General features: G+C 44.7%; 1 protein-coding gene across 1 annotated transcript in view; it reads right to left on the bottom strand.

The window, feature by feature from the left end:
• The window catches only part of Nell1 (neural EGFL like 1), an 827,697-nt gene that overhangs the window by 588,038 nt on the left and 225,282 nt on the right, over window positions 1-14,377 (bottom strand). The window contains exons 8-9 of the mRNA XM_021189273.2: window positions 12,583-12,717; window positions 10,959-11,061 (exon numbers count right to left, since the gene is read on the bottom strand). Of these exons, the coding sequence (XP_021044932.1) occupies window positions 10,959-11,061; window positions 12,583-12,717 (238 nt within the window). The remainder of the gene's footprint in view (window positions 1-10,958; window positions 11,062-12,582; window positions 12,718-14,377) is intronic.

Raw genomic sequence — 14,377 nt, 5'->3', positions numbered from 1 at the left:
CATTGATTCTTGGGTGCCTACCTCCCAGGTCTCTGTCTCATCCTGAAGATGCCTCCTACCTCCCCTCCCCATCAGTTGCAGATTTCTATTCATTCTCATGGACATCTGACCATCCCTCCTGTTCCTCCCCACACCTGATCATGAACACCCTCCCATTCCCCTCCCCAGCTCCTCTCCTACCCAATTCCCTCCCTCCATCTGACACTCATGAATATTTTATTCCCCCTTCTAATTGAGATTCAAGCATCTTCATTTGTGCCTTCCTTCTTGTTTAACTTTTTTGAGTCTGTGGAGTGTAGCATGGGCATCCTGTATTTTAGGACTAATATCCACTTATAAGTGAACACATAGTGTACATGTCCTTTGGTTACTGGGTTACCTCACTCTCTAGAAATGTAGGGACAGGCAATGGAACAGAGACTGAGGAAATGGCCAACCAATAACTGGTCCAACTTGAGACCCATCCTATGGATAAGCACCAATCACCAACACTGTCAATAACACTCTTATTATATTTGCAGACAGGAGTCTAACATGGCTGTGCTCTGAGATACTCCACCCAGAAACTGACTCAGACAGATGCAGACACCCACAGCCAAACAGTGGATGGAGCTTTGGGACTGGAACTCTTATAGAAGAATAGGAGGAAGGATGGTGGGCCAAGAAGGGGATAGGAACTCCATGGGAAGAATAACAACGGCAACTCTCCTGGTGGACCCTGGGGGCTCTCAAAGACTGAACAATGAACCAAAAAAAAAAAAAAAAAAAAATACAAGTGAAAAAAAACGAACAACCTGCACACATGTAGCAGAAGTTCAGCTTGGTCTTCATGAGGGTCCCAAACAACTGGAGGGGAGGTGCCATCCAAAATGTTGTTGCCTGTATATGGGACATGTTCTAGCTGGGCTGCCTTCTCTGGCCTCAGTGGGAGATGATCTGCTTAGCATCACAGAGAGTTGATGTGCCAGGGTAGTAGGCCCCTATCCCCTCAGAGGAGAAGGGGAGGGACAATGGGGAAGGATTTGGGAAGAGTGTGACCAGGAGGGGGCAGTGATGAGGATATAAAGTGAATTAGTAAGACAGACAGACAGACAGACAGACAGGCAAAAAGTGTGTGTGTGTGTGTGTGTGTGTGTGTGTGTGTGTGTGTGCTCATAAGTACAGATGTGTATGTGGTATCTTTATGTCAACATCAGGTATCTTTCTCTGCCCCTCTCCATCTTATTTGTTGAGACAGGGTCTTGTACTGGACCTGGCACTCCCTTATTCGGGTAGACTGACCAGCCAGTGAACTCCAGGATCAGCCTGACTCTGCCTTTCCAGAGCTGCCATGACATGGCCACGCCCAGCTATTTATTTGAGTACTGGGAATCTGAACTCATGTCCTCATAATTGTTAGTGTTTGTCCTGAGCCACCCCCCACCCCCACCCCTCACCCCCACCCCCAGCCCCATCAGCAGTGGCTTTGATGCTGACAGTCCTGCTACCAGGGGTGCCTCTGGTTAGAAGGCATATGTTCTGTTCATCAAAATCATCAAAACTTTACACAACACTGAAGATCCCCTATGTGCTTCTTTACAATCCTGAGAGGAGAGAGCCCTGAGCCCAGATGCACTTATTCATATTCAGACAACTAAGCCGATCAAGCCAACCTGGCCAATTGTGATATCAGCACACAGGAGAAGAGGCCTTGAGAAAGGTGACCTGTGTGGGTTAACACAGAGGGCAGAAAGTGGAAGTCAGGTTTGTAGAGCATTTCAAAGAGAAACAGCTCAATTGAGATTCTGCCAGGGCTCAGGCCTTGGCTTCACTTTCTGACTCATTTTAAGCATTTGCAGAATATGTCAATTTGCAATGACCTCTCTCTGAGTCTACTAGATTTTTCCAGCCCCTTCAAGAGGAAACAGAAAGCAAAGGTCTGATTGAACTATTTCCTGGCCTGATAAGGGCCCTCTAGCCCCAGCTCTCTGGAGAAATAGAAATAAATACACACTTGCCTTTAGTTCATAAAACAGCTTCACCTTTCAGGCCTTGTCTGTATTTATTAAAGTTGCGTTGGTTAACTTTGGTAGTTCCCTGGCTCTATAGTCTTCTCATCCTCATCCAATGCTCATATTCATAGAGCCTTGTAAGCATCTGCCCAGCGCTCATCATCACAGAAAGTGAAGAGCCCAGAAACCAGTGCTGCTTTACTGAACATGTCCCTTCTATAAGGTAGATACCCTGACAAGATGCCCAGAGCCCTCTGTGACAACTGACATATTTATACAGCTGTTGGAACAGTGTTACCCAACAGGCCTCAGCCAACTGTTGATCTATGCTGGGCTTTGCCCAAAGTCAAGACTCCTTACTAAACCAGCCCAAATCTGATAAAAGTGTTGATAAAATGACACAAAGTCCTGCCTTCTTGGGCTGACTCGGGACAACTCCAAAGGGCCATTCTGACTGAGGATCCCAGTGGGAAGAACTGAGGCATTTGCTACGAGTATCTGGTCAACCAGCTGCTTCTGCTCCTTCAGCACCCATGCTGATGCAGAACGGATCTTGTGTGCCTTTCCTAATAAAGCATGTGGAAATCTCCATGACAGACTGGTCCTGGTCCACACCTGGCCGGCAGCAACCCACACCACCCAGCTTCACCTTAGTGCTCTCTTCTCAGTGGATGGCACCACTGTGTACCCCAGCTCCTTCTACATATGCTTCTTACTCAATCTTGTGTCCGGTGGGGAACCAAGTCAGAGCAATGCTTCTGCATTCTGCACTCTCACCTTCATTCAGACCACCAGTGTCCCTCTTCTCCGCTGCTACCAGACCTCCCTGTTATAACCTCAGCCTTCCCCAGTCCTTCCACAGACAACTGAAAAGGCACGGCGGTCTGTCAGCTTTTCCTGATCTCTCAAAACATCAAAAACTTACCAATCCCTGTGCAACCATAAATACTCATACCCCACCTATGTCACAGCTATGCTCTCTTTCTCTCTCTCTCTCTCCCCCAAGCATTGCACATATTCTTGTCTTCTACAGGAATACTCAGATCTCCATTATTCACTGACACCCTCTGTCTTAGTTGAGGTTACTATTAGCTGTGAAGAAACACCATGCCTAAACACAATGAGGGGAGGAAAGGGTTTATTTGTGTTACTCTTCTACATCATTGCTCATCATTAGAAGAAGTCAGGACAGAAACTCAAACAGGGCAGGAACCTGGAAACCAGAGCCCATGGATGGGCTCTGTTACTGGTTTGCGGCTCATAGCTTCTCAACCTGCTTTCTTATAGAATCCAGGACCACCAGCTTGGGGGTGTCACTACCCACCATGGGTTAAGCACTCCCCCATCAATCACTAATTAAGAAAATACTCTACAGGTTTGCCTACAATCAGATCTTATGCAGGCATTTTTTATTTTTTAATCAAGGCTCCCTCCTCTCAAGTGATTATAGCTTGTGGAAAGCTGACTGAAATGTTGTCTTACTTCAAGAGGGAAGAATCAGGACACATTCACCATCTGAACAAAGTAAAACCAAATTTTAAAAATATAAGTAACTCAATGTTTACTATCTGGGCTTCACTCATGATCTTCTGGGCTTCTGAAAGGCCTTGGTCACCTCTCTGGCCCCCCTTCTGCCGCTTAGCTTAGCTTGTCTTCCTATGTAAACTTTGGCTAGCTCCACTCCAGCTCTGTTGCTATTCTTGATGTTTATCCTATGGTATTGGTATCGCAAAAATGCTTGGTACTTCTGCTTCAACTTGGATGCACTTTGATTAATCACCTCTCCTGAGCTCTCTTCACAGTTCCAAGCCTCAATTTCTCTCTATGATGCCTTGAATTCTGGCATCTTACTACTTACTTACAAAGCTTACTACTGAGGCTGTACTCCTTCTGCAATGGCCTATCCTGGCTTCTCACAGTGCCAAACTTTAGCTGCTTTCCATGAACCCTCCATGCCTCCAAAACCATTACCACCTGGGTAACTGCTACCAAGTTTTGGCTGTCAGTGAAACCTACAACCTTGGTTAAGCTCTGGAACACAGCTTCTGTGTGCTGACTCTCGGGAACTATTTCCCAGAAGAATTCACATCAATGATGCTGGTCACTTCTTAATCACTGCTAAATTCTCAGCCCCAGCTGACCAGCATCAAGTATCCACGCAAAGCAAAGGATTCACTTTAGTACTTCTGCTATCATCTTAACCACAGCTAATTCTTCCATCCCAGCTAACCAGAAACACAGATTCTCAACTCAGAAGAGCTTGCTCAGCCAGCTCTTTTATAGCAATCAAGACCACCAGTCAGGAATGGCACCACTCACAATAGGCTGAGCTCTCCAAGATCAGTTAATAATCCAGAAAATGCCCCACAGCATTATCTACACCCCAATTTTTAAAATCATTTTTTAATTTTTTTTTTTACTTATTCACCTTATGTCCCAATCACTGCCTTACCCCCAGTCACTCCCTCCCATGATCTGTCCCCATCCCCCTTCCCCTTCTCCTCTGAGAGGGTGGGGTCCCCTGGGTATCCCTCCACCCTGACATTTCAAGATTCTGTGAAGCGAGGCGCAGCCTCTCCCACTGCGGCCAAACAAGGCAGCCCCACTAGTAGGACATATCCCATGTACAGGCAACAGCTTTTGGGATCGCCCCTGTTCCAGTTGTTTCAAACCCCCACGAAGACCAAGCTGCACATCTGCTACATATGTGCAGAAAAGTCTAGGTTCAGCCTGTGTATGTTCTTTGATTGGTTGTTCAGTCTCTGAGAACCTCAAGGATCCAGGTTAGTTGCCTCCTATGGAGTTCCTATCCCCTCCCAGGCCTGCAATCCTTCCTCCTATTCTTCCACAAGAGTCCCCAAGCTCCCTCCACTGTGTACACCCCAATCTCATGGAGACATTTTCTCAATCTAGGTTCTCTTTTCTCGATTGTGTCAAGCTGACATAAACCAACCAGCATACCATCCCAACACTATACCCATCCACTTCTATTTTTTAACATACATCCATCCTTTTTCATAGTTCTAACATATACCCATCTGTTTCCACCCTTATAACATATATAGCCATACATTTCTACCCTCCCAACTTATATATCAGTTTTCAGCCTTCCAAGGTATTTATCCATCCATCTGCATCTTTCAACATATAAACTCATCCATTTCCTTCCTCCCAGCCTATATAATTACCCATTTCAACACTCTCAAACATATATGCCCCAATCTGTCTCCACCACACCCATATATAGCCATCCATATTCACTCTCTCAATAGATAGATAGATGATAGATGATAGACAGATAGACAGACACATAGACAGATAGACATAGATCTATTTTAATGATATCCTATCTTCTCTTAAGAAGTGTGTGTGTGTGTGTATGTGCGTGTGTCTCTGTCTGTCTGCCTGCTGTCTGTCTGTCTGTATTGTATTTGTGATGTAAATTTATAATTAGGTGGATAGGTACAGGGTGGGAGGGTGCTCAGATCTGTGCACAGGAAGGCCCAAGGTCAATATCAGATCTCTTTCCTCTGTTTGCTCTCACCTTTATTTTTTCGAAATTCTTTCATTAAATATGAAAATCATCAATTTAGCTAGGCTGGGGAGCCAATGAGTTTCAGGAATCTACTTGTCTCTGTATATACACATGGATGAACCTCACAGGTTCATGCCACTATGTCCAACATTTCCGTGGGCTCTGGGGATCCTAGCTTTTGTCCCCATGCTTGCAAAGCAAGCAGTGCACAGACTAAGCCATCTCTCCAACCCCAGGAAGTCGTTCTTGAGCCTGAACCCTAATTAACTCTCCTACTTGCTGTTTCTATTGCTCTTTGGACCACACCCTACAGAGCATATATCACATTGTATCCTAACTACACACAGAGCATGTCACATTGTATCTTAACAACACACTTAATTTTACATCTTTGCCACTGTCACCTTCATGAGAATCAGAACTGTGTAGGCATAATTGTGAATCCCACTTCAAGCTCAGTGCCTCTCTGGGCTTACTGTTGACTAAAAATGATAAACACCACTTCAACTTCAACCTAATGAGCTCTAGTGAGTAGTAAAAAACAACAACAACAAAGTCTCCTGGCCTGCTAGGAGTTATTTCTGCTACTCATATAGCTTTAAACATCGGACAGCTTCAAAGCAAATGCAGCAACAATAACAATACCTAAATAGTGGAATGATACAGTTCCCTGATTCTTTCCCTTTTTTTAATTAAAAAAAAAATCTCTTTTATGCCACAGTGCTCTAGATAAATCAGTGACTGTGACTCATTGCTCCTAATGACACTCTGGGTCCCCACATCCCATTGGCTTACACAGGAAGAACCCATCTCCAAGATCCTGGGATTCCTGTGTGATAAATTCCCATACTTCTAAAAGACAGCAGCTGCCAACTTGGTGAGGTGGCTTGCTCCAGAGTGACAGTTCTGCTAAACACACTCCCGTCAACACTGCCATCTGTTTCTTGGCATGGACTGGGTAATGCAGAAATTCTCCTTTTCTTTCCCTTTGGCCCCTTGCCACTCCACAATGGTATTAACACGCTTGCTACCCTGTCTTGAAACATTCAGCTGGCTCCTTTCTTTTCTGGCAGGCTCATCCAGAACTCCTATATAGAGATAAAAATGCCCTACTGTTTATGCCACACTCAGAGACACATCCTGCATCCACCAGGCTGCTATAAAAAATAAATGTCTGCTGAATTTTATGCCATCACATCATAGGGAGCTTTGGGGCCTGGGGAATGACACCAGCCTGTGTCTGTATGTCTCCACCAGTTGCAGCTGTGTCAAGGTACAGAAAGGGCATACGACATGGATGCCAGGTGTCCACAAAATAACCTCCGACAACTTTTGGGATTGGAAACTTCCCCTGCATTCATATTCTCCCTCTGATAGCATCCCTTCCTTCGCTGTCATCCCCTTCTTTATGGATAACACCAATCCTCATTATCAAACCTTTTGATCTGCAGCCAAAAGACTTATTTTTGATGTCTGAGGAAATTCAAGCGCAAGGTGAGTCAGGCCCTACTGACTTTGGCTGGGCACTGGAGAATTCATTCCTACAGCTCTCAGTGTGGGCAGAAATGTAAATGGATACCTGGTGCCCTTCATGTCACACCAGGGACGTGCAAAGTAGAGGATTTCACAGTGTCCAACCATGAAATTGAAACCCAGCCCCAGCACACACTTCCTCGTGATGTCAGAAACAAGCATGGTGGGCATTTAGAGACAGTTTATTGTTCCTTTTGCACGCACCGACATCTGGGCCTTTGGATTTGACCTTGATTTCTTGAGTTCAGGGGCTGGCCACTCTGGCCACTTGGGTGCACACTGAATGAACAATTGACAGGTGCTGATTCTGTTGACCCTGTCAGACAGGCACAAGAGGTCCCTCTGTCCACATTCAGATCTCCATTCCCTTACACATGTCAGCCATCCCTGGGCACTTGGCGACTTTGACATAGCACTCTGCTTCACACTAAAAGGACCTGACAGATCAGAAGTACTAAACACCAAGGGTCCTCCCATCTTCAATAAATCACTTTGGTGAGCTTAAAAACTCCCCCTCTCTGAGTAAGATACCCACGGCAAACTGGGTACCTCCAACCCACAGATGCCAAACAGAAGGCACAATGCACACAAGCACACACCAAACTGTTTCCTCCCTCTGCCCTGTCTCTGTGCTTCACGTTGCTTGTCTCCCGTGGGCTCTCCTTCAAAATGTTGCACCTGCTCTCTCACACAAACACTCTTACAAATCAATGCTTATATGCCAAAGTCCGTTAGCTGTCACTCACAGCCATCCCTTCTCTTCCTCTCCCCAGGCAGTCTCTACCTGCTTGCCCATCACCTTCATATGGAATATGTCTAAGTCCCAGGATTGGCCTCAGCTCGGTTAACACAGTGCCCTTTCTTAAATCATTTTTCTGAGTGTTCCATAGCCCTGCTTGAAAACTTCATTTAAAAATATATACGCCTGTATGTGTGCACCTGTGTAAGTTTATGTATACCACATGCATGTAGGTGTCCAAGAAGGCAACAGGGTATCAGATCCCCTGGAACTGAAGTTATAGGCAGTTGTGAGCTGTGGATGCTGGAAATCGGACCCAAGTTCTCTGCAGAGCAGCCAGGGCTCTTATCCACTGAGCCATCCATCCACACAGTGCCACCCACCACCCACTACCCAAAAACACTTGAGTTTTTAAAATAACATTATATTTAATTTCTTTCTTTTTTCATTTATTTATTTATTCACTTTGCATCCCAGTCACAGCCCCCTCCCTCCTCTCCTTCCAGTCCCACCCTCACAAATCCCTCCCCCATTAGCCCCTCATCTTCTTTTCAGAGAAGAGGAACACCCCAGCCTCAACCTTGGGTGCCTCCCCACCCCAGGACATCAAGTCACTGCAGGATTAAGCACATCCTCTCCCACTGAGGCCTGACCAGGCAGTCCAGCTAAGGGGAAGAGAATCCAATGGCAGACAACTGAGTCAGAGACAGCCCCTGCTCCAGTTGTTAGGGGACCCACATGAAGACCAAGCTGCGTATCTGCTACAAATGTGTAGGGGGCCTAGGTCCAGCCCCTGGATGCTTAATTTTTAAGTTAAAAACACCAATTCTGTGTTTAATTCTCTTGGCCTTTTTTAACCTGTGTGTTTCCCTCTGACAGGTATGTTCTTAATCACATGGATACCTAAAACGTTCCTACTAATTTCTAAATATACTGCTAAGCTGTTATTGTGAACATCCCTAAACAGGCCGGTGTCCACACAGCACTACAACTGCCCCATTTCAATTCTGGACACTGGGACTTGTGCCTAGCTCAGTGGGAGATTCTTTCACAACCCAAACCAGACACCCAAACCCCAAACTACCTAACAGAGATTTCTATTTAAAATCTAATAAGCAATAGAAAGTCTTTCAGCCCAAAAGGTCTCAACCTCTTCTTTAACTTTAGAGGTATATTAAGTATTAATCTATTGTGTTCATATTCCCAGTGAATGTCTGAGCATCGAAGTATAATCAGAGTTACTGAGAAGTTGAGTTCTATATAACCAACTTGATGTGGACTCTACATAAATATAAAAGTCTAACATTATCTTTAGGTTGTGCTTCAGCATCTTGGAAAAACTGGGCAAATTTCTAGGATCATCTTATAACTCGGCAATTCTCAAATGAACTGGAATACAGATAAATGTCCATCTCACTGATATATGATAAAGAGAATTAATTATATGTAACCAAGGCTTTGAGGGCCAGCAAGATGGCTCAGCAGGTAAAGGCACCTCCTGCAAAGGCTGATGCATGAGCTCATTCCTTCGACATACATGGCAGAAGGAGAGAACTGACAGCCAGAGTTGTCCTCTGACTCCTACATGTACCTACACACACACACACACACACACACACACACACACACACACACGCTATGTACATAAATGTAAATGGGTCTCGAGGGTGTCAGCTTGAGGCCCAATCATTCTACATTGGACAATCTTAGATTAAGGCAATTCAAAATAATCAAAAAAAATGTGTTTCTGTATGAAGCACATTATCATAGAGTCCTTATAATAGTGAAAAGTGGGAAACAACCTGGACTTTGGATAACTGGGAAATGTTTATGCAACAGTGAAACAGTGGGAATCCAAAATTCAGTAAAATAAGATTCATTGTCTTTAAAACTATGCAGACACATTTAAGCGGTAACGGCTAAGTCAGCAAAGCAGAATATACAAATTTCATCTGTCTGTTTGCTTGCCTGCTTTCTGGTTGGTGGATGTTTTGTTGCTGGCATCTTTGATACAGAGTCTCATATAATCCAAGCCAGCCTCAAACTCACTGTATGGCTGAAGGTGACCTTGAACTCCTAACCCCTCAGCCTCTGTGTTGCCAATGTAGGAATGCAGGTAATCACCACCCAGCTAGGTTGCCAAATTTCTATCTGAAAGTTTTCTCTCTAGATCAGGTGATTTTATGAAAAATCTGCAGGCTTTGTAGTTAGCAAAACTAGTTTGGGATCTCTCTAGCCTTGTGGCCTTGGGAAACTGATTCCCCCAGGCTCAATTGAGTGTCTGGTAAAATGGGTTTCTAACAATGTATGTTACTTTACCATGAGAAGCCAATACGTTGACCAAAAGTGTCCAGCACAGTACAGCACACAGCAGGCACATGCAGGTCTCTCTCTCTCTTAACTTACTTTGTGTTCTCTGCAATGGTGGTGAAGAGCAAAATTCTAAGTTCTCTTTTTTATGTATACATGTGAGTGCCTGTATATATGAATGTGTATCATGTTTGGTACCAGCACTTGTAAAGGAAGGTGTCAGGTCCCTTAGAAAGGGAGTTACAGATGGTTGTGAGATGCCATGTGGGTGCTGGAAATTGAATCTGGGTCCTCTGCAAGAGCGGCAAGTGCTCTTAACTGCCAAGCTATTCCTCTTGCCTAAAAGGGTATTTTTTTTTTTATCATTATTACTTGGGTTGGCCAACCCTGAAAATAAATGTTTCAGTATTTTAAACTAATTTCATACTGAAAATTCTAAAAAGGGCACCTTAATAACAAGAGATCTATCCAAATACTTAGAGAAACTAAAATACAGAATTTGACCCTTAACTTGACCATTTAAAATAAGAAGACCAAACCACATAAACTTGGGGGGGGGAGGGGTTGTACATTCACCCTACAAGTCCAGCCTGGTGTTAGAGCCTGGAGAAGCGCCTTGGTCACATCAGATGTAAAGAATGGGGGACAGTGATTAGGGTGGGTGGGACAATGTTTCGGAGGAGGAGGAGCCTGCGTACAGTGTCTGCTGCAGTGACAGGGATTGAACCATTCAGCCCTTCTTATCCAGCACCAGATCAAATGCCACTGCTTTCATTCACAAACGTCCCGAAACAGAGGGAAATAACTCAAAAAGCACAGAGGATGACTGTGACCCTTGGTGAATACTTACGTCTGCAAACTTTACAACACTGGCCGGAAATGTGCACAGGAAGCGAGTCTGGGGAACAGTTGAGTGGGGGACAGGACATCCTTCGGCACTCCACGGCACCACTCTGAGAAAGGGAAGACAGAGAAAAGGGTCTCTGAGGTGCTCAATGAACACATCTATTTCTGAGGAAGTTTGCCTCTCTTCTCCAGGACCTCAGGGAGACAAGGCACTGTGGGGAATTCCCAGGCCTGTCCACAACCACAAATAAAGTATTCTCTCCAGTCAGAATGAACCTATGTCACCTCAATTACTTTTCTGATAAACATCACTGGCTTCATCCACCTGCCCATGTGGACTAAGTAGATTAGGCAGGAAACAAAAAACCTATTTCTATAAAAGCATAAATAACACCTTTAGTAGACCCTGTCAATCATTTTTAAGGTTCTAACAATCCATTTTGTGTTTTCCTGGACAAACAATAGCATTCTTCAGATATTTATCAAGTAATTTCAACTGGACAGGGCTTACATACTAATCCGAGGTGAAGCTGTTACGATTTTTCTGAAACTAAAGGAGTCTACAGACGATGGCTATTCTATAAAGTAGGAAGAAGTGGATATCTGAAGTTCTCAGGAACAAACACCTTGCAAAAATATAATACAAATATCGAGAGACTAATTAAACTGTTAAAAGTTTATGGTGGGAGCTGGAGCGGTGGCTCAGCCTTTAAGAGTGTGTATCACCCTTTCTTAGGATCTGAGTTCAGTTCCCAGCATCCATGTTGTTCAGCTTAAGACCACCTATAACTCCAGCCCTGGGGGGATCCTAACACTATGGCTCCTGTGGGAACCTACATTCGCACCCACATACTCACATGGAGACGCACGTAAGTACACATAATTACAAGTTGTTGGGGTCTCCCACCTCCACTAATCACTCTCCCTCAAAACACCAGCCCCCTACAGGCGCATAGGCATACCAGAGAGTTGCAGTGTCTCCACCCCACCACCTACCGAGAGGACCACCTCAGATCTCCCAGAATGCAACACCCTTGGACCGCCTACGTCAACAGACACTCATCCCCACCTCGATCCTCGGACCCGCCTACGATCCCTTGGACCCGCCTATGATCGGACCGCCCGCAGGCAACTTCAAAAGACTAAAAGAGGGGGCTGGGATTTTTCCATGTTACTTAAACAGAATCCGGTTATTAAACTTTGAGCCTTGATCAGAGTCTTGTCTAGGCTCAATTTCCTTTCGCAGCCTATTCCCTTTTAGGATATTCCCGCCCTTCAGGACAGACCCTAGACCGGAGTGTTTCCACGGGCGGGAACACTCAACAAGTAATAGAGTTAAATCTTAAAGTGTGTAGTCTAGGAGAAAGAACAAAGAAAATAAACCTCCTAACTTTAGGGCAGGAAACCAAAGGAGTCTCTGCCTCCTTCCACACCTGACTTTCAGACTCAAGATAGCAAGTTACTTAAACAAAGATAGATCAAAGAGTATAAAAAAAAAAGAAGACTTTACTTTCCAAGTATTTGAAAATCGCTAGCGCTATTAAAGGTGAATGGGTATAATGGAAGAAGCACTATGTGCTAAGTGGCATAGCCACACACGGATCAGCCGACCTGGGTCTTAGGCTTACTTTGCATGTGCAGTTCCTGCAGTTGTCACCATCCACCCAGGAGTCTTGGTCCCTGTAGAGCAGCCCACTCACTTGGCAGGTCTTCTCACAGTGGCAATTTTCCAGTTGACCAAGTCTTGTCTCTGCGTAATTCAGCTGCAGAAAAGATTTAGTGGCTGTAATTTGTATGATTAGATTGCACTGTTCCAGCAAAGCTAATAGTAATAAGGAGGAAAAAAAAAATCCAAGGAAAGAGAGAAAAAAAATTTACTGAGTGGTTTCCTGATTCTTAACAGAATCTGTTTTCTGGTTTTCACACAGGTAAAAATCACACAAAATTGAAGACATGCTGTCTCCCGTGGTCTAATGAACATCAAATGAGACATTAAATGGTGTCTCTGGAGCCTTCTGGGTATCCATGACAGCATGTGCTTACAGCACAAACCCACACAGATGTGCTGGCAATGAGAGTGTTCCCAAGAACTGATTAGGATGTTGAGTAGAGATTTAATTGGGAAGCCCCGTGTGCTCACATCTGTCTCCCACCATCCTCTCTGTGTAGTTCACAAAGTGAAGGCATAACTTCCTCTTGGATAAAAATTCTGGGAACTTGCAACAAGAAAAAAAAAGCCAATGGAGAGCCCAGTGTCTTTCCAGGTCAGTGTCCCCAAACAGAATGCCCAGGAATTCATTTGAACATTCAGAGGTAAATCAGGGGAGGTTGAGAAAACCCTAACTGAGATCATGAAGAGTTGGTTGGTTGATTGGTTGGTTGGTTGGTTGGTTGTGGGAGAGGAACAGTGAGTAAAGCACTTGCCAGGCAAGCCTGGGGACATGAGTTCCATCCCCAGCACTCAGGTCAAAGCTGGGTACAGCAGTTATCTATAACCATGGTTCAAGGGAGATGAAGATAGATTTCTAATGTTCATTAGCCAAGCTAGATGGTTCAAGGGGAGATTCTCTCAAAAATAGATGAAAATGGGGGAAGAAGACATTGACATGAGCCTCTGGCCTTGTAATACATACATACAGGGGGTGGGGGAGGAGGAGAGGGAGAGGGAGAGAGAGGAGAGGAGGAGAAGGAAGAAGACAAAGAAGACGAAGAAGAAAACAAAAGAGGAGGAGAAGGAGAGGGAGCGGGAGAGGGAGAAGAAGGAGGAGGAAGAGGAGGAGGAAAATGAAGAAGAAAAAAGAAGAATTCAAATGTAGCACTTTGGTTGAGTGCGACACCCATATAGAAGACTGACTCAGCTTCCCCACCCCCTACTTCCTTCACATAAAGTATCATAGTAAGAATCAAGTACCAACTCCTAACTTCTCTTTTTTTTCCTAAATCACACCTTCTCTACCAGGGCTTTGCATGTTTCCCTTAGAAGCCAGGGCAGACTTGGAACCAGCTATGACTATTGCAAGCCAGCATCTTCAGTATAATGGCAAGTCTGGGAAACGCCATCGTTCTTTTTATCCATAATATGTAACAGTTTTATACACCGATATAATAAATTTGAGTCATTTTCACATGCATCCTGTTCTCCTCCCTCATTGCCCTCTCTCTCCCTCTGGAACCCTTTTCCTTAACAAGACCTCCTCCTCTTTCCACGGCTCTTTTCAATGTGTGAGCCCCCTGAGTTTAGCTGTAGCTTCTTACCCAAGCGTGTGGGGGAGGTTCAGATCACCAGTGGCTATCCCACTGAAGTCAATGAGGCACAACCCCAACAACTACCAACTGCCAACAATAGGTTTCATGATCTCTCCCTGTGCTTCCAAACACCATTACTCTCTGAAAAGACAGTCCATGTGTAATTCTAACCTAATT

The sequence above is a fragment of the Mus pahari genome, chromosome 1, assembly GCF_900095145.1.
Source record: "Mus pahari chromosome 1, PAHARI_EIJ_v1.1, whole genome shotgun sequence".
Taxonomy (NCBI): domain Eukaryota; kingdom Metazoa; phylum Chordata; class Mammalia; order Rodentia; family Muridae; genus Mus; species Mus pahari.
The sequence above is the reverse complement of the archived record's forward strand: the minus strand, read 5'-3'. Positions and strand labels throughout refer to the sequence as shown.